The sequence below is a fragment of the Puma concolor genome, chromosome C2 (genome assembly GCF_028749965.1).
Source record: "Puma concolor isolate L17-30 chromosome C2, mPumCon1.1.hap2, whole genome shotgun sequence".
Classification (NCBI taxonomy): domain Eukaryota; kingdom Metazoa; phylum Chordata; class Mammalia; order Carnivora; family Felidae; genus Puma; species Puma concolor.
The window spans coordinates 26,384,725-26,406,458 of NC_141675.1; the positions used below are offsets into that span (position 1 = coordinate 26,384,725).

At 36.3% G+C, this 21,734-nt stretch overlaps 1 protein-coding gene across 2 annotated transcripts in view; it reads right to left on the reverse strand.

Moving 5' to 3' along the window:
* Nucleotides 1-21,326, reverse strand: part of CAPN7 (calpain 7) — a 42,831-nt gene extending 21,505 nt beyond the window's left edge. Inside the window, exons 1-10 of one of the 2 annotated variants that reach the window (XM_086674257.1) lie at nt 20,952-21,326; nt 17,919-18,027; nt 13,066-13,223; nt 12,096-12,163; nt 9,745-9,945; nt 7,700-7,786; nt 4,169-4,295; nt 3,301-3,386; nt 1,976-2,069; nt 396-542 (exon numbers count right to left, since the gene is read on the reverse strand). In XM_086674257.1, coding sequence (XP_086530383.1) covers nt 396-542; nt 1,976-2,069; nt 3,301-3,386; nt 4,169-4,295; nt 7,700-7,786; nt 9,745-9,945; nt 12,096-12,163; nt 13,066-13,223; nt 17,919-18,027; nt 20,952-21,053 — 1,179 coding nt within the window. In that variant the 5' untranslated portion in view covers nt 21,054-21,326. The remainder of the gene's footprint in view (nt 1-395; nt 543-1,975; nt 2,070-3,300; nt 3,387-4,168; nt 4,296-7,699; nt 7,787-9,744; nt 9,946-12,095; nt 12,164-13,065; nt 13,224-17,918; nt 18,028-20,951) is intronic. The other variant, XM_025913301.2, reaches the window with a different exon arrangement.
* Between the last annotated feature and the right edge of the window lie 408 nt (nt 21,327-21,734).

The following is a 21,734-nucleotide window of genomic DNA, read 5'->3' on the forward strand; positions in this document are numbered from 1 at the left end:
TATGACACATAAAATATGACAATATGACATATAAAATACACACATATATATATATATATATATATATATATATATATATATATATATATATAAGGATGACAATATGACACATCCTTTGATCTGAAGAGACTTCTTTGGAAAGGTACACTGTATCTAACCGGTCTTGTATCCCAACAGGACAGGAGACATATATTGTAAGCTTCCCTGAATACTGAGTCTTTACAATGCTCTATCCTTGTAAAAGAAAATAAGTACTTCCTTAATAGGGGAATTGGATCAGCATTTTTCAGGAGTTAATATTGTTTTATTTTCCTTTAAACAAACATATCCTCCATAATCTCTCAAAATAGTCATACTGGATAGTATAAGTCTGTCTGGATCATCCTGTTACTTACTGAATTGGATCCTGGGAAATCATATCCTCCCATGACCTTCATATATGCTTTCTCTATGAGAGAAACCCATAATTCACTTTTGTTGTTAGAATAAGAACAGAGCAATTCTCCCTTATGATCAACAGGTAACTGATCATCAATTATCACCTGGAGAAAGAGAACATTAATTTCCTTAGGTGGTACAAAATATCTTAAAATCCTTCCTATCAAGGAAAAAAATACCTTTCATACAGATGAAACAAAGGCACAATATGACTATTATAAAGATCATGATAGTTTCAGATTTCTAGAATCTGGTCAATTATAAAATGTTATACATATATGTCTTTATTCAATTTTACAGGCTAATCTCCCTATCAGGTGATACCTTTGAGCCAACTGGTTAAATGGATCTACCATCAAAATTATTACAGATTCTAGAAATGTACATTATATCTGAAATAATTACAAAAGGGCTTCACTATTAAGGTAAAAATATTATTACTATCTGTACCTTTAACCTAAACCTAGAAAAAGACTCATGTTCAGTTGTAAAAGTAGAATATTATGGCTAAAAAATATATTTAAATAAGGGAAGAGATCACCACAAATACAGTTTCTAGTTCACATTATAAAGTGATTTGGGAAACAAGGATAGGAAGAATTTCGATCTAACACTAATATGAGAATCATGGAACTACATTTTCAAAGATTCTTTAAACAAGGAGTTAAAGATTACAGTTCAGAAAAACCATTCTCAATAATTTTAAGTAATCAGCTAGAGCAGCAGTTCTCAAAGGGTGTTCTCAGCAGCATCCGTGTCACCTGGGAACTTGTTAGAAATGCAAATTATGGCCCCACCCACAACTTCTGAACCAGAAACTCTGGGGGTGGGGCCCAAAAATCTGTTTTAGCAAGCCCTGCACCTACTTCTATATACACCAAAATTTGAGTATTACTGAGCCACTGAACAACAACTCAGCTTCTCAAACTGAAAGGACTGTTTAAATGCAGATTCTCATTCAGTAGGTTCAAGGTGAGGCCTAAAATTCTGCAATTCTAGTAAGTTCCCAGGAAATGCTAATGTTGATCCACAGACTTCAGAGTAGACAAGAGCTAGAGAATCCCAACAATGCCAGGCCATCACAACAGGTTCACAGTTCTTAAAGAAACTAGTGTAATTTAAAACTGCATATATATTTCATAAAGGAAAACATAATTCTAAAGACTTCTTAGATCTGAACTTATGACTATACATATAAACTCTTGTGACCTAACAGATTTAGTTTTGTCTGATTTCCTTTTCTTTTTTAATCAATTAAAAACTATCAGATTAAAGTTTAAGCACTGGTAGTCATTAGCTCATTGTTACTTTCTGAAACTTTCTATAAATTTCCCAAAACCATTTTTAAAATGACTTTCTTGATTTTTAGTTTTAATTATTAATATATGATGTTATAGGTAATAATATGCATAAAACCAGACTCAAAATCTTTTTAAATGTTTACACAAATTAACATTTCTTAATGATTCTACTCAATATTCAAAGGTGGGGAAGGGAGAGAGAGAAGGGGTTGGGGATGGGGAGAGACATTATTCACCTTTCTTGGGACACCATTGAGGTGAAGTTTTACCATATACTTTCCACATGGATTGTATTCTGGCTCACCATCCTTATTCTGAGGATAAATTATGCTTTTGTAAGGAAAATAAATATTGAAATACCAAATTAATATTCAATATAAATTACTAAGCAGGATATTATATTTTATTTAGACAGATGTCTTGGCAATTTTATAAAAATAAACTTGAGAATATTTTTCTATAATAGGCCTAGAAAAAGAATTTCATGCTTATTTAATACAAAGAAAGTATCTTACGAGATCGCACAACAGGGAATAAATTTCACAATACTCTGAAAAATACTAAGCTTTTAATTATGTACTCTAATAAATTTTCTACTAAGTGGATATATTTTAAGCCAGTTAAAATAATCTTCTACCACTGGCTCAAGAAAAGACCATTTCAGTTAACCAGAACTACTTAACTACAACTCTGACAGAGATAAAGTTACACAAAGTTATCCAATAAGATACTTGTATCAGTATCAATTTTCTTTTACACTACATATTATTTATATGATCTATTTATCCAAGATGGTAAACAGCTTGAAACTAAGGTCTGTATTTAATTCATCTTTGTAATCTCAGGACTTACACAAAAATCACTCAGGACAAGTTGCATGAAAAAATTGTAATGCTTAATTTTTACAATGAATGATTTTAAGCTAATAAAACTTTTAAAAATTGAGAAAAAAAGTATTTTGGTAACATTTCAGGACACACTAAAGCAGTTCTAGCCAACAGAAATATTTTATATTTTTCAGTAGGATATTAAGTTAAAAAGGTGAGATTTTAATATATTTTATTTAACTGAACTTATCCAAAATACTATTTCAATGTGTTATCACTATAAAAATTTGAGATATTTTCCAATTTTGTATTTTGTGCTTAGTTTTCAAAAATCTGATGCATTTTACACTTAACAACCCGTTTTGATTCAGACTAGCCCATTTCAAGTATTCAATATCCACATGTGGCTTGTGGCTACCAAAGAGTATAATTATACATATGACATAATTTTATTTTACCAATTTACCAATTTCATTTACTTCAAAATATACATACATACATACATACATATATATATATATATATATATATATATATTTAACACACATGCATATGTTCTTAGACTATTTTAGGGAACTTTTTCACATTCACAAATCATCTGCTTAACACACAAGGTAACATATTCTAAGTGAAATGCCTTCTTCACTTTCTATGCAGATAAGACCTAAGCTATTAATTTCTAGTTAAGAAACAATTACATGAAAAGGGCTAATGGGACAAATACAAAATTTTACCTGGTAATCAACTTCTTATTAAATCGTCTTTCATAAGCTGCACTGATAGCCAGTGATGCCACAAAGGAACAATCTGATACTATTGTCTGTTAATAAGAATTTATTAATATATCAATTTGTTCATTCATGTAATTTCAACATTAGTTAATCACTGCACCCAAGCACCAACTTTTTATACGGAGTACCCTAACTGTTGCTTGAACACTAAAATAATAAATAGAAATGCTATGCTGCCAACTCATACAAATTTTCTTCAAACGAATCCTAGAAAAACTAAGGTATTTCAATAAAGTTAATTTAGAATACATATGAATGATGTATTTCTTACATGGATAAAAGCATACTTCACCAAATCCACACATTTTTAATAATTTAAAGGTATTTTAAAAAATGGTTTATCATCATATTACCAATTAAAGTGAACACGCACATGAAAAGATTCTTGAATCATAATATTTTAGGACCATTGTTTTTATACCAATTGGAAGATATCTGTACGTCAATGCAAAGCTTTTATTAATAAAGCTTGCAATAAAGCCATATTGTTGTTCTACCACTGAAGTGTTTTTAATAAGCCTAATATCTCCCTTTTTAAAAAATGTATATTCTCTTATCAAAGGTGATGTTCAGATCTTCAACTTTCTCATCTGTAAGAACATATTGATAAACAGGGCCTATATAAAAATCTCTAACTGCTCAAAACACTTACTTACATTATCCCAGTATGTCTAAGTCAAAGTGTGCAGAATAATCTTTCCAATTATACTCATGCACCTCAGTATATAATAAAAACTAAGAAAAAACCCAAATATACATTTAAATTACTTCAAAATGTTAGCTTTCATATAAAATTATATAAAATATTTACCTGCTTTATGCTAAAACTGGACACAGTATAAATCATTGTAGGATTGTTGGTGAGGTCTTCTGGTCGTACCCATTTGGAAAATGTAGCTTTTTGTTTAGGTGATAACGGTAGCTTGCCCCACCTATCACTGAGGTAATAATAAAAATTAAATACTACTACTAATAACAAAATTAATCTTTAAAAATAACACAAAAACAAAATTAAATTTCCTAGAGATTTTTTAGGGGGGAGGTATAATGATCATAGCTATGCTTGTACCATCCTAAAATACTGCTTTAAGAATATAATTTAAAAGTTTAATGTAGCATTGTTATATTCAAGGAATTCAGTTTCAATAAAATGGAGCCATTAATTACAATACAAACTGATTCAAATCAAAGGGACCTAGGAAGCTACAGATCCTTACCGTGGCTCGACAGACTCTTCTCTGCAAGGCTAACGTTTAGAGTAACTAATTACTAAGTAATAACCACGTGTTAGGCATCATGCTAAAGTATTTTACATACGCTATTCATTTAACCTTTAAAACAATTCCATTAGAGCAAGTATTTTTGTAAAAGGCTTAAAGTGATTAACTTGCCAAGGTCACACAGCTAAAAAGTGGCAGAAGTGGTATTTGAATCCAGGTCTCTGGTGCCAAATCCACCATTCTTATCCATTACCCTCTAACTCACTGTGTGTTGGGAATACACTGTGTAGAATTCCTCTAAAATTAATGTATAGCACAGAATAAAAAACATCTACCTTTCCTTAAACCTCTTCTAGAAGAAGGGTAACAGTCTTCAGGTTTCTTAAGATTTCTAGGATAATACAAAGTTTATGATATGCAAACTGAAGCAAATATGCTTTTTGCAGAAAGTGTTGATACTAGGCAAAAGGAGGTTCTGTGATCAGGTGTGATCTACAAACTCCTACATTGTTTTTTTTCATTAGAGGACATCTGTAAATGTTTAATAAACCAAGGTTTATGTAAATTTCTTAGACTATCATATATAACACTTCTCAAACTTTTTGATGATCGTCTCATAGAACCACTGGTGTTCTAGGTAACATTTTGGTACCTGAGTAGTTAACAGTAGCTGATTGTTAATGGAAAATGAGCTGAATGAATTAAGAAGAATTTAAAGACAGCCATCACAAAATTTTAGGGGAAAATATAAAGTTAATTCAAATAAAGTTAGTTTAATCACTTTGTATCAACCTGCCATGAGAATAGAGTAAATCCAAGATTCCTTAATATACGATCTCTCAAAAGTCCCCACAGTTATCAAATTCAATGTTTTCTTATAACTTTAATCACTCAACCTTTCTAGCCAAAGATTTACAAATTGTGGAGCCCTTCTTCATTAGTCTGTTACCTGTGAATTTTGAAATATTTACTGTTACTTTTTCTTCTGATTACTGGAGCATAATTTAATTAAAGTAGACATGTTCTCTGTCCTTATGAAATTTATAATCCACCGTGGAAGCCTGGCATTAAACAAGTAATCTTATACAAAACATGTAAAATTCCAACTGTGACCAGTGTTATGCCTAAATTAAGGGAATTTGCATGGTGTTACATTTTAGTGTTTCAATTATAAGCATTTTCCCATGTTACTTAATTTCTTGAAAACATGTTGTTCATCGTTGTATAGTATTTGTCTTAAAGACTTTCTGTTGCATGAGCACTAAAAACATGATTTATCTTAACTTGTTACACAAAAACTGGAACTGCAAGTTTACATCTCTACTTGGACATAACCATTTAAGAATATATTAGAATAACTGATTCACACGTTCACAATTACAATATTGATGAATATCTTTTATATCAATTTTTTACTACATCCATAAACACTTTTCAGAAATGGTTTCCTGAAGTGAAATTATTGTTCAAAGGGATACATTTTTTGTTTTCTTGTGTATTGTAAACACTTTGAAGTGTCTGAAATGTACAACCAAATTTTGTAATATAATTTAGCATTTAACAAAGTAATTATTTTTCTACCAGTTAACCCTTATTATATTAACAATATAACAAGTACCAGTAAGTGCTTTGTATTTTATTGACTAATTACAGTAACACTATGAGGCAGATTCTACTATTATTTTAAAATCTGAGACAGATTTGAGAACTTGCCCAGCATCATACAGGATATGAAACTGGATAGTCTGGCTCTAGAATTTGTGTGCCCTTAACATCGATCAATACTATAGAACCTCTCAGATATAAAAATGTCTCAGACTCTAATCAGTAACCAGCATCACATGGTTGAGTGCAAAAACTTAGGTTGATAACCCATTGGCTTGGAGATATCTAACTTTTGCCCATCTAAGAGTAACAAAACACTAGAAAATGGGAAAGAGCCCTTTTGTTCTTTATAGAGCCTTTTACATATTCTGTATATAAAAACAATCAACTCTGATTTTTTTCTGGTAAGTATAACAAGCTCATTGCAAAAATTTTGAAAAATTTTAAAAAGTTAAATCACCCAATTTTCCCATCAAGATAACCACTGTAAATACTGGATGTGTACCTTTATATCTTTTTTCTACATCTCTATAAATACATAAAAAAGGAAAAATACACATACAACATCCAAATTTTTTCTTTTTTAATTTACTACACTGCAAGCGTTTTCCCTACATCTTTCAAAGATGCGTTTTTTATTGGTAGCATAAACATTTACTATAGCATAGATGAGCCATTAATTTAATCATTTCCATATTTTTGGATAGTTTGTTTCAATAATTTTTTGCTCTCACAGATGTTTTGATGAATGCTCTTATTATACACATATTTAACCAAATCTTTATTTCCTTAGGATTAGTAGAAGCCAGGAGTCATGAACCAAATAACATTTTTTTTTTTTTATTTATTTTTTTTTTTTCAACATTTATTTATTTTTGGGACAGAGAGAGACAGAGCATGAATGGGGGCGGGGCAGAGAGGGAGGGAGACACAGAATCGGAAACAGGCTCCAGGCTCTGAGCCATCAGCCCAGAGCCCGACGCGGGGCTCGAACTCCCGGACCGCGAGATCGTGACCTGGCTGAAGTCGGACGCTTAACCGACTGCGCCACCCAGGCGCCCCCCAAATAACATTTTTAAGGCTCTTAATATAAGTTGCCACAGTGCTGGAAGGCTGTGCTAACCAACACTTTCAAAATTAACCCTTTCTTGAACTGGATTTTAGTAAACAATGACACTGTCATTCCGCAACTTTTCCATTCAATTTCTTTACTGACTTTGTTGTTGGGATTCAAACACCAATTTGACAAACATTTACTGAGGGCTTACTCTGTGCCAGGTACTGTGCTAGTGTAATGGTAGGCAAAAGGAGATTCGTACGTACCCATTACCAGGCAAATGACAACAGAGATACTCTTGCTATGTTGCCTTACCTTTTTCTCACAGCTGTACCTCTCTTCCAAATTTTTATTACAAATTATAATTTCAAGGCTGTGAATTAAGTTGGATTTCAGAGTATGGAAAAACTACAGAAAAATTAAAATCTTGGAAGTAGAAGTTACAATAGTACTTACTTACCAAAAAGGCATTGGATAGGCAAAACGTTCCCTCAGATCAATACTCATGAAAGGAACATATTCTATACCATTTATTTTTGATGTTGTCCTATAAAGAACAAGAAAAAAAATCTAATTGTTCAAGTTTATCTTAACTACCAATCTCATTTAAACGCCTTAAAATTATATGACAAGGTACGGCGCTGTAGTAAAATTAAAGTGACAATCTCATACTGTTGAGATCTTTATTTTAATATCATTTTCACAAAATAGTTGAATACCAAAAAATAACTGATTCAGTTCAATTCATTGAGAGTTATCCTTTTAATTTTTTTTTTCAACGTTTTATTATTTATTTTTGGGACAGAGAGAGACAGAGCATGAACGGGGGAGGGGCGGAGAGAGAGGGAGACACAGATTCGGAAACAGGCTCCAGGCTCTGAGCCATCAGCCCAGAGTCTGACGCGGGGCTCGAACTCACGGACCGCGAGATCGTGACCTGGCTGAAGTCGGACGCTTAACCGACTGCGCCACCCAGGTGCCCCGAGAGTTATCCTTTTAAAACTAACACCCTTCACAACTAAACCATGGTCTCAAGATAAGCCTATACTAAAGGTATCAAAAGTATCCCTGACACCAGGACACAAAACTTAGGCTTCTATCCTAAGCCCAAAGGGAGAAAGTGATCACTTAATTATTTTGGAACTTAAAAAACATGACATTTACAATTCTGAAAAATAATATGTCCTTCAGATTTTCTGGTTATGAGCATGACTGATGGGTAGTGCAAGAAGGAAGCTATGGTCGTTGACAAATTAAAGAAATGTGGTTTGTAGCAGCTTTGCATATTTTGTGTATATGTTTATTTGTATGTAACAACTATTCTCTTCTTCTGTTTCTTTCCCTCATTTTATTTAGAAGTAGTTTCAGGGTAGCTTCACAATTTAGTCTTTAGGTAATAATATTCAGTGAGACTGTGACTGACCTTGAGGACTGGTTAATAATACAGTGAGCAATGGATACAATGACTGTGTATTCTCATTTTGAGAGGATGAGAACTCTTCACCTGTATAAAGGATAGCTGAATTCTGTTCGGTAGAAATGGTAGAGTTGTTTTGTTGTAGCATGAAATTCAAATGTGTGTGGAAAGGAGCATATGGATGCTGAGTGGCCTCAGTGTCGGACTGTTACTTATGGTCTCTCAACTCCAAAACCACCCTTCTTTGTCCTGTGTGTTGTATTGGTTCATGTGCAATTGTTCTAGGCAAAATGAGTCACATTAGTAGAAGAATGAAAATCTTCAGGAAGAAAAAAAAGAAAACTGCCTTCTGGTGGCTGTTGCAAACGAAGGAAGCCTTTCAGTTCAATTTTAGGAAATTAAAAGTGAGACTACATGACTTGCACAGTTATGAGCACTTCGGATCTCCTCCAACTGAAGAAAAGCCACACTGGCTTTAGCCGATCTACACTGGCTCACAACACAATCACAAGGATTTCCACAACTTTGTTGTTTTGCATTTTTAATATCCCCTGAGGCTGCTTCCAGACTCTGAGTTGGCTTCCTAAACCAGGGATTGGCAAATGTTTTCTGTAAAGAACCAGACAGTACATCATCTTGGCTTTGCAATGAGGTCTCTGTCACATATTCTGTTTTTTCTTCATTTTCCTTTTTATAACCCTTTAAAGACCATTCCCTTTGCTGACCTAGGTCTAAACTATTTCAAGGTGACAACTGTTTTCCCTAATGGGCTCTGGTTACCAGTTGCATAGATTATGAGTGGTCTACCATAGCTCTATTTTATTGTTTAACCTTCTCAGTGTTCGATTTTAAAGTACGTTAGGATTTTCAGAAAGACCTACTAGAAATGCTAACACTAAAATATATGAGAACAAATTTTAACTATTTCAAGTTATGGCTATATGGCAATATAATTTATACCTGAATAAGAGCACAACACACCATAACAAAGATGTGAATACAACTCAGCGAACCTGATGAAAATTAAATTACTTGTGTTGATTATGTTAACAAAATTATTCATTACAATGAATCATAAACTGATTTACCTGAGAACTTCTATTTCTTCTGCTGTATATCTCTGTCCTTGTGCATCACATGACTGTGGACTTATAAAGGGCTGAGGTCTTTCAAGGAAGGGACTAGTCCCTAGTGGAAAATGTGCTCTCGTTGGAGGTGGCTTTGGTTTGGTATTTGTTGACTTGATTTTACATAATGGTTTTGTTAAAGGCTCACTCAATGCTTCTGCTCTATAATAGAAAAAGGTACAGAAAAACTGTTCTAGTTTTTAAGCTTTCCAGAAAATAAAATTTACTTCAAGAACCAGTCAAGCATTCCTAATGTAAAACTAGTAAGATTCATACATACCAGTCAACAGTTCACTACTTAAGCTACTTCCCAAAGTAAGATTCAGTATTTCGCTACTGATAAACATTAATTGATAATATTACTGAGAACATTAATTGAGCACTTATTGCATGTCAGATACTATGCAAAGTAAGAGGGATATAAGAATGTATAAAATGCAATCTCTTCTCTTAAGGTGTTCAGAATTTTGTGAGGAAAGAAAGACAACTGCATCAAAAGTGACAGATGCTAGAAGTATTACATGCGAGTGAACGCACGGCAGAAGACATTAACTTAATGACCGAGAAAAAAGGGTGAGTCAGGGGAGGTTTTTCTGAACTGGATGTGTGAGCCACAGAAGTCCACCTGGGGAGTGAGGGAGCATTCTAAGTAGAGAGAAGAGCACGTGCAGATGTGCAGGAGTATGAAATAGCACAACAAGTTAAAGATAACTTCAAAAGAATGGATGACGCCCCTGTGAAAAGTACAAATGAGAGGCAGGAGAAGATGAGACCAGGGCAAGAGTTGATCATGGAATGTGTCACATGATATCCAAGGAAATTGTGGCTTTGTTTTGTCAAAGGTTCAAACAGAAGTTCTTAACTTGAGGTCCACATAGGAGCTTCAGGAATGTTGTGAACACTGAAATTACATGAAATGTACATGAAAAAAATTTTATGTACATTTTTCTTAGGAAGAGGACCCATAATTTTGAACAGACCCTCAAAGAAGCCAATGACCGACCCACCCCTCTGTGCTTAGGGTGCACTCAGAGGATACCGGATGGGTTATCCACATGGGTAATAAACATCACCTATGATTCTGACTAGTGAAAATGGAGAAGATAACTATGTGTCAAGTGCTCATACCCTCATGAATCTGGAGAGACAAACTAAATGTTAGATGATGGCAACAAAAAGGAAGGATGACTCTTATACCTCAATAAAAAAAAAAGAAGGGTTGGGGGTGGTATAGCTACCTAGTAAGATCCTCAAAAAGAGGTAATTTTATTCATACATAAATGTAATTTCCATCCTTTACTTTCATCTCTAACACTTTTTTTTTTTTTTTAATTTTTTTTTCAACGTTTTTATTTATTTTTGGGACAGAGAGAGACAGAGCATGAATGGGGGAGGGGCAGAGAGAGAGGGAGACACAGAATCGGAAACAGGCTCCAGGCTCTGAGCCATCAGCCCAGAGCCCGACGCGGGGCTCGAACTCCCGGACCGCGAGATCGTGACCTGGTTGAAGTCGGACGCTCAACCGACTGCGCCACCCAGGCGCCCCTCTAACACTCTTTTTTAAGAGGTATAGTTCTCCTGCACAAATCTATTGATTCTCAAATACCCACTGAGCACATACTATATGTCTGGCACTCAGCTAGGTGGCTACGGCATTGAACAAAACAGACAAAATTCTCTGCACTCACAGTTTACATGGAGGGTTGGAGTTCAAAGGGGCACAGACATTCATAATAGACATGATAAAACTGGTAAATGTCATATACTTTAGAAAGTGGTAAGGTCTGTGGGAAAAAGAGTAAGCAAGATGAAAGTACTGGAGGAGATTCCATCTTAAATGAAATGGTTAGGGCAAAGCCCTGTTGGAAAGTTGACATCTGAGCAAAGAGTTGAAAGGGCTACAGATACTATATAATTTGGGGGTATGTATATGGATGCAGGCCAGCGCAATGTCAATTTCTCTAATTTTAATAGTAGTTCTGGAGGGCTCTCTGGAAATCTGGTACGACACAACAGAAGGAAGTCTTCCACTTCAATATCATAATCATATCAATATCATCATCATTTTGTTTTACACATAGCAAACACTAAATAAAAAGTGTCTTGACTGATTTGTTATTTCTTGAGTTGAAAGCAGAGAACTAGAAAGAAATAAATTCACCCAGAGGAAGAAGGTCGACTTGCTCTAGATCTCAGGTTAAAGATGGATGTTTGTCACTATGAACTCTACAACACATTTAGAGACATCTGTCAAATTTAAGTAACACAGTACACTGCCATCCATGATAAGAACTTGAGTGACCAAAACTCACCTATCTAGTGCCTGTCGAGCCAACTGTTTCAGTTTATTTTGCAGAGTTTTATCAGCAGTTTCATAAGACTTAAGAGAAAGAGAGACAGACATTCTGAAGCATAATTTTTTTCTTTGCTTGATCCATATTTCTAAGCAGATAATTTACAACGCAATATATTTCTTCAAATAACGAGAGAATAAACCAAGATGACCATTTGTTTTCATCCTTAAAGGTATCATTTAAAACAGCATTGAAAACATGTCACTGAGGTAAACTTTAAGACCACGTCATGTGGTAAACGAGCCACAACTGTACAAACATGGTGTCATGGAAAGCTGAGCAGCAGGAGCCTCAGGAGACCAACACTCGCCCCCAGTCTCAGGTTCCTACAGAATCAGGCAAGATGGTTTCCCTGGACAAAAAGCCAGTCCTCTGACAATACTGAGAACACCACTCTCTATCATTCCACCTCATCTTCCTATCAAATACACTACACTGCTCTCTCTCATGCCCTAGATGTCCCTTAAAGCTAACTGTCCCAAACAGGGTCCACAGGAAGCAGTAAAAGCCCCTCAGCATATAGATTTTACATTGCAACACAATAAAGCTCTCCCAAACCACTTATTTTTTAATGTATGAAATTAAAAAAAAAAAATGGGGGGAGGTTTATTCTAAATTCATGGATTTGTGCTGGTGAATTCTTCCTGTAATAATTTTAGGTACATGGGTTTAAACAGGTTAAAAAATAACACCTAAAATTAAAAACAACAACATTGCCTAACGATTCAATCTTAAAACTCCATTTTTTAACAAAATGTTAAAAACCCATCATTAATTATCTACTCTTCATCATCTTTTAATGAGGAGTGACTTAATTATATTTCTTAACGATACAGTAATTTTTTTTCTTAAAGGAATTGTTAAATAAAATTCACCAGTAACAGAAATCTCTTCGCTTAATCCCACCAAATTTAGTAGCTATACATACGGTTTTCAGACAGAGATCTACAGCTTCGGTATACAATTCTATGGCATCTTCCACATTCCCTTTTTCATCTTCGTCAAAAGCTTGTGTAACAAGGAAATGAGCACGCTCTAAGTCCAACTGATGTTTTGATTTCAAAGGATCTGCACTCTTTGACTGAACTAGGATAGGAAAAGGGCCATACAGATGGAATATTACATTTATGTGTATTTGTATATATCCAGGAAACACACCACTTTAATACATTTAAGACATTTTTTATCAAAACTTTATAATTTTTCATTTTAAAAACAAGGTCAAATAATGATCCCTAAGAACTAATTTCTCCCCTTTCAATCTGAATTTTAAGGCCTAAAAAAAAAAAAAAAAAAATCCCTACTTTTGTAATTCATCACACAATACACGCAAAAGACCAAAAAAATCAAAAATGTATTATTTACAAAAAAAAAATTTCCCCTGAATTTATCCTTGCCAGCACTTTCTTCCTTTAAAAAATAAAACACCTGGAGTACTCCTCACATACCCCTGCCCTGCCCCAAAGACAAAACAAAAAAATTTGGAAAATGTTGATTCTTTTAAAATTTTTTTTTTTCAACATTTATTTATTTTTGGGACAGAGAGACACAGAGCATGAATGGGGGAGGGGCAGAGAGAGAGAGGGAGACACAGAATCGGAAACAGGCTCCAGGCTCTGAGCCATCAGCCCAGACCCTGACGCGGGGCTCGAACTCACGGACCGCGAGATCGTGACCTGGCTGAAGTCGGACGCTTAACCGACTGCGCCACCCAGGCGCCCCTGGAAAATGTTGATTCTAAAGAAACTCTATTTTATTTAAGGAAATTAAAACAATGTTTTTCAGTACAGACAATAATTGTGTGGCACAGTATCTTAGGCCTTGATGATTAAGTTCCTGCTGTTTCCTATTCATCTGAGTCCAGGTTAAATAATCATATATTTTTACTGCTCTTTGAAATAAGTATGTTTGTTTTTAATATAAAGGTTTATAAGGTACTTATTTCAAGAATGTAAAAAATCTCTTACAACTAAATAATAAAAAGACAACTCCAATTTTAAAAATGAGTGTGATGATTAATCTTATCAATTTGTATCAACTCTAACTGGGTGCCTAGATACTTGTGTAGACTTGGTTTCTAGGTACATCTAAGAGAGTGATTCTGAATGAAATTAACCTTTGAATTGGTAGTAAAAGCAGACTGTCTTCCCCAATGTGGGTGGGCATCAACTAATCCCCTGAGGAGCTGAAAAGAATAAAAAGGCAGAGGAAGGGAGAATTTACCCTCTCCAAATGATGGCTTTCTCTCTGTCTCTCTCTCTCTTTTTTTTTTAGTTTTTTCCTGCCCCAGGGACTGGGACTTACACAATCAACTCCCCTGCCTCTCAGGCTTTTCGACTTGGACAAAACTATACCACTGGCTTTCTTAGGTCTTTCTTGCTTGCAGACTGCACATGATGGGATTTCTTAGACTCCATAATGAGGCTCTGTTATGATTCAATTCCTTACGCTAAATATCTTTATATCCTATTGCTTCCGTTTCTCTGGAAAGCCCTGATTTACATAATAGGCAAAAGATCTGTACAACCCTTTCTCCAAAGACATTCAAATGGCCAACTGGCCCATGAGAAGATGCTCAACATTAGCCAGCAGGGAAATGCATACCAAAACCCAAGATGCCACATTTATACCCACTTGGGTGGCTAAAATTAAGAAAGACAGAAAATAATAAATGTTGGTAGGAAGAATGTGAAGGAAATGGAACCCTCATACATTGCTGGTGGAAATAAATGGTGTTGCTACTTCGGAAAACAGTTCAGCAGTTCCTCAAAAAGTTAGACATAAAACTACCACATGACCTAGCAACTTCACTCCTGGGTATATATCAAAGAGAACTAACAACCTATGTCCACACAAAAACACACACACGTACATTCCAAACAGTATTATTCACAACAGCCAAAAGGTAGAAGCAAGACAATGTCCATCAACTGATGAATCAATAAACAACATATGGTATATTGACACAATGGCTTTATTATTCAGCCATAAAAAGGAATGAAGTGTTGACACATACTACAACACGGATAAACCCTGAAAACATTAATGCTAAAGGAAAGAAGTCAGACACAAAAGGCTACATACTGGGGGCGCCTGGGTGGCGCAGTCGGTTAAGCGTCCGACTTCAGCCAGGTCACGATCTCGCGGTCTGTGAGTTCGAGCCCCGCGTCGGGCTCTGGGCTGATGGCTCAGAGCCTGGAGCCTGTTTCCGATTCTGTGTCTCCCTCTCTCTCTGCCCCTCCCCCGTTCATGCTCTGTCTCTCTCTGTCCCAAAAATAAATAAACGTTGAAAAAAAAAAATTTAAAAAAAAAAAAAAAAAAAAAAAAAAAAAAGGCTACATACTGGATGACTCTATTTACATGAAATGTCCAGAATAGGCAACTCCAGGGAGATACAAAGTAGGTTAGTGTAGTGGCTGCTAGAGGACAGTGGGTGGGAGGAATGGAGAGGGGGTGACTGCTAATGGATAAGAGGTTTCTTTTGGGGCAACAAAAATGTTCTACAATTAGCAGTGATGGCTGCACAACTCTGGAAATATACTAAAAACCACTGAATTGTATACTCTAAAAAGGTGAATCTTATGGTAAGTGAATTACAGCTCAATAAAGCTGTTATTTAAAAAAAAAAAAAAGCTTCACATTTTCTCTCTTAAAGGTATGGTGGCAACTTTTTAGAACTTTAACACCTCTCTGAAGCATATACTCATCCCATTTACAGAATGAAGACACCAAAGTTCAAAAATGTTAAAATATCTAGCCCAAAGTTTCTCAGTCACACATGACTGACATTTTCACCTGGATAATTCTTTGCTGTAGACTGTCCTCTGCATTGGAGGATCTTTAGTAAGATCTCTGGCCTTTACCCAACTAGTTGCCATAGTATACTTCCCACCTCTCCCTATTCTAAAACCCCAAAAATCTCTCCAGACACTGCCCAAAATCTTCTGAGGTACAAAACTGTTCCCAGTTGAGATGGACTGATCTAGCCTAAGGTTTTGCAGCTACAAGCTACAATTTAGATCTTTTAATTCTAAATCTTGAGCTCTTTATACTATACTGGTGAATTTCAAACTGTGTTACCCTTCCCCACCCAGAAATCAACTTATCCCTCAAGAGTCCCCTGTCAGCAAAACTTGTTTTACACATTGTCTGAAATGTTCACCTGAAAAGGGATTCTTTTGCTTAAAATAACAATTAGTCCATTAGATTCTCTACAAATTATACTTCATTTGTTGAACAAAGAGGGTCAAAAAGCTAGCAAAACAATTAAGGTACGCTATGCTTTAAAAATCCTTTTGAACTTTACTTCTGTTTCACTGGCAAACCTCTATTCCTCAAGAGATTAGAGTTGTCACAATCCATGCCTGAATATCACATTTAAAAATATCTTATTTATAAACTCATTTGGCTGGGAAGACAGAGTTACTTTGAATTTCATGTTATTTTGACTACATGAATCAGCAGAACTTTGTATTAATTGAGGCCCTGATACACAGGCAATTGACTTTTCAATACATGCAATTTCTGGGCACTGTCTTAAACTAAACTACCTCGTCCTTAAGAGGATTATCCTAACAAGAAATCCAATGATGGGATCTACTTTTTCCTAACCATGTGCTAATAACTGCTCTGATCTACTGAGAACAAGTGATGGAAAACAGCACAAAGTCCAGCACGGAATGCTGAATAAAGACTCCTCTAAGCTGCTTGTGGTTTTATTACAGGGTCACAGAAGAAAAGGGGTAAGAAGAGCTCTTAGTGAGATGAATCCATTTTTAAGGCAAAATATCAGTAGGTTACCACTTCCTTTTCTACCATGTCAACAGCAGATTTTGATAGCAGCCACATACCTCTAACAAAACTGTGATCATTAAGCCTGTGTGCTTGTGTCACAGCATTTGCCATGCTGTTTACTATAAAAGTAAATACAAGTTGTTCCAGGTATCAACTTACATGTTGGTTTCCAAGATATGGCTTAAAAAAAGAGTTTAGTTAAGGTCTTGAGGTTGAGGATACTGATATAGAAGAGATTATGAACACGCTGCTGAAGTCGTTAACACTGGAGATATAACCCCTGAACAATGAAGAGGTTAGGGGCACTGACAGAAATCCACATGTAACTTTTGACTCCCCCAAAACTTAACTACTAATAGCCTACTGCTCACTGGAAGCCTTACAAGTTGATAAACACATATTTTAAATATGTGTTATATACTATATTCTTACAATAAAGTAAGCTAGACAAAAGAAGTTATTAAGAAAATCATAAGGAAGAAAATATATTCACAGTACCATAAAAAAAAGTCTGTGTGTAAGTGGACCTACACAGTTCAAACCCCTGTTTGTTCAAGGGTCAACTGAAGTCATTTAATCTTAATATCAGGAGAGGGCATGTGACAGATTATTTAAAAAGTAGACTTTAACAGGGTCCTAATCCGGACTCTACCACTGATACAGTTTAAATATAGGTAATTCAGTATCTCTGTACTCCTGAGAAATTAGAGGAGACTGGACTATATTATCCCTAAGTTTCCTATTCAGAGATCTATCACTTATTTCCATATTATGACTTATAAAGACATGACTACCAAAAAAGAAATGAGCAGCAAGAGTGAAGATCAAGACGCAATGATGAAAATGAAAAGGAAAGAGAAACATAGGGGGCTAATATAACACTATATATGTCAACTATACTTAATAAAAATTAAAAAAAGAGAAACATAGGGGGAAAGGATGTGATGAGAGAAGGAGAAAAATGACATTTAGTAGTCCTTTACTAACCTGCTGAATGCAAAGCCTGAACTCTTTCCAGATACTCATTTATTTTTTCTTGAATATGTTCCAGGCTTGATCCTGCCATCTCAGCATAAATTAAGGCTTGTGCAGCTTCCTAAAAAAAAAAATAATAAAAATAAAATAAAAAAATCAAAGGAATCTAATAAATGAATTACAATTTGAATTTTCTCTACCACTTTCTAACTCACTACTGCTTTCTATAAATGACAAAATAAGGTCTTTAAGACAGTAGTAAGTGGGTTTTATATAACCCCCCGATACCTTTTCTTCAGTTCTCAATTTGTTCATACTGTTAAAAATTTATGAACTCAAATATGAGATTATAAACATTTTCTCAGGATAGCTGTACTTCTATGTTTTCTGCTTTCCTTTTTTATGCAATAGGTCAGACTTAAAATTATATACCTTGAAAATATGAATTAGGCCTGAAAAGCATTAGAATAAATATATAATAATAATAATACTGGCTATTACTGGTTCATACTAATAATAGGTTAATGATAACTAAAAATATTAACTGTCAAAAAAAGATTGTAAGAAATTATAAAGCTTAGGGTGCCTTGCTGGCTCAGTCAGTAGAGTATGCGACTCCTGATCTCAAGGTTCTAAGTTTGAGCCCCTTGTTGAATGTTGAGATTAAAAATTAAAAAAAAAAAGGGGGGGGGGAATTATAAAGGTTAAAAATCTCACAGTGGAAAATCTTTTTTTCCATGTAAAATATTGCCAAAGGGTGACACATTTTTTTTTAAACTTTATTTTGAGACAGAGAGAGAGAGATCATGCCAGCTGGAGGGACAGATTGAGAGAAAGAATCCCAAGCAGCACTATGCAGAGCTGGAACTCAGGAACACGGAGATCGTGACCTGACCCCAAATCAAGAGTCGGACTCTTGACTGAGCCACCTAGGTGCCCTAGGTGCCCTTTCAAATCTATTTTAAAGCAGATTTCAGGTGTACGGAATCAACATATTTTAATTAAGAAAATCTGCATTCATCTTCCAGTTCTTTTAATACTCTCACGGCCAGTTATGCTGCGGCTAGTTCTCCCCATTACCATTTTAGGATAACAGGTTACAAATGCTATGGCGAGAAGGACCATAAAGAGATTTCTCCAAGCAACACCTTCCTAGCAATAACCTAAGCATGTGCACTTTGCAGAGGCTGTTGCCAAATTGTCTGGATCCAAAGAAGCCAGCTATCTACTGAACAAAACTTTCTGAATACAGTTAGTGGAGCAGGGGTTGTTTCACTGAACTTAACAAAATCAGTAAGAAGAGTATGGTTTTGATCCATATGAAAATTTACTGAAAGGCTGTGGGGGGTAAGGAAGATGATTTCCTCAGATTCTGTAACTCACACATTTCATAGGAGAAAGAAAATTTTACATGTAAACATTAAATATTTTATGTACTATTATCTAAATACAACATAGTTTATCTCAAACTGATGTTATATATGTATAAATACATATTTCATACCTCCAATTATCTTGCATGTAAATACTGATTTTCAAATAATTATCTGGCTTAAAAGAAATAAAGCCAACTAAAAACTTGCTGGTATCAGTTTTTATTCATTTAATCTATATTTGAAAATGACAACTAAGGAATCCCTCACACAACAGTATGAAGACAGAAAATGCTAAATATCTGGTAAAGTTTACATAAACAGTTCCTAGAAGCACAACCACTTTTCTGACTTTCTCAAGGATAAAACATTCTTCATGCATGCAATCTTACAGCAAAATAAGAGGCACTGGTGTAGTATTTTCTTTTGCTTTAGACAAAGCTGTTTCATATGGCATATTTTAACCTATGAATATCTGTCACTTATTTCACAAAAGTAAAACATTGAATTTTAAACACATACCACCTTCGCGAAATTGTTCAAAAAAAAAAGTCCAAAAGGAATGATTCTGAAACACACCAAAAGTCTCTAAATATGGATTATTACATGAAGGCAATAAAATAATAATCTGAGAAAAGCAAACCACACATTACTGATAGCAAACACGTTTATATATAAAAAAAAAAATTACTACTACTGCTATGATCAAAGTCCGACATTCTTTCTTTAAAAAAAAAAAAAAAAGATGACTGTATCACGAGGATACAGCTACCTCCACTAGGAAGCAGAGGCCATGGCTAAGAGCTGGAGGAGTGTATTTGCAAATCCTCAGGACCGGAGAGCAGAGAGTGGGCTGTAGAAGGTCATATTCTTTAATTATTCCGCCCCCGGTAACTTAGGAATAAACTGCCAAGAAATGTGTAAAGCGTTAGTTATAAGGAGATTAGCCGCACCAATACTTATGATGCTGAAAAATCAGAATGAACCTAAATGTCCATTAGTCTGTAAATAAATTATGGCACATCCACACAATGGAATACTACGCATCTGTAGTTAATAAGATTAAACAAGCAACTTTAATGACTTTTTTAAAGCTCAAATACAAAGAAAAGGCTAAAATACTATAAACAGTACAATCCAAGTTTGTCTTGTACAGAGAAGCTGAATCACTGTGTTGTTCACCTGAAACTCATGTAACGTTCCACGTCAACTATACTCCCTTTTTTTAAACGTGTGTACGTGCATACGCGTAGACAAACAAGCACAAAGATAAATGCTCCGGTAACAGACGTGTTATTCTTCCTTAAAACTTTATTTTCTTCAACGAACATGCATTATTTCAGTGTTTATCAGAGACCACTTCCCACTAGCCATAAATCAGAGCCAAATGACAGCGAGAACTAGCTGGCTACTTAACAACCCATGCCTAGCTACTGCTGCCATACGTAGCTCAACGGTGGACACTGGCCATCCAAGACTGTAACCAGAGAAGTGGTGGCTCCCAAGCCGCGACCAAACCCGTCCACGGTGGCAGGAGCCCGGGTGGCCTCTCCCCTGCAAAGGAGGGCAACAGAGCAGGAAGAGGGAAAAGCAAAGCTCAGTGGGCCTGGCCGCCGCGGCACCTGGACCCGCCCCCTGGCTTCATAAACAGTGCAGCGATCCCCCGCTCTACCTTGTAGTAAAACACAGCCTCGGAGTAGCGACCTTCGTGGTCGCGCTGCACCGCCAGCCGGGCGAACTGCACGGCGTCCCGCTCCAGCGCCGTGGCGTCCATGGCGCCAAGGCCCGGCACCGGCGGAGGGAGGGAGGGAAAACCTGACGAACGAAGGCTCCTGGCCGACCTCCGCACAGGCCGGGAGGCGGACTCGAGAACGCCGCCAAAAGAGCAGCAAAGTTTATTTTCAGTGACTGAGGGAGGAGAGCGGGTCTTCCCAGCCCGGGTCCGCGGCTACACCGAGCCGCCTCAACGCCGCGCCGGCGCCCAGCCTGTACGGCCGCCCCACTTCTCGGCCACCGCATTTCCCCCGTCCCGCCCACCGGTTCCACTGCGCAGGCGCAGCCCGACCCTCGGGAGTTTCTCGGGAGATGGGGCGGCGGAGGCCGGGCTCGCGGCAGTACGTGGGTGATAGGCGGGGCCTGGCCTGCGTGGCGGCAGCGCGCACGTGATCGCCAAGGCTCCGGGGATTGGGCAGGCGAAAGCAGAGTGGAGTCCGGGTGGCCCACCTCCCCTTGGTTTGCGGGGGTGTGGCAATGCCTACAGCGGCTGTTGCTGGCAACGCTAGGCAGGAGCGGCGCATGCGCCTTAGGGAGCTGTTTTCTCCACAATGTGTAAAGGTGGGGGAAGCGTAAAGGGCCATGGAAGAACAGTTTCCAGAGTCATCTGGACCGATTTCTTAAAAATTAGGGACGTAAAATAGGACATAGGATTCTCTTAAGATACCCTTTAATAGCATTT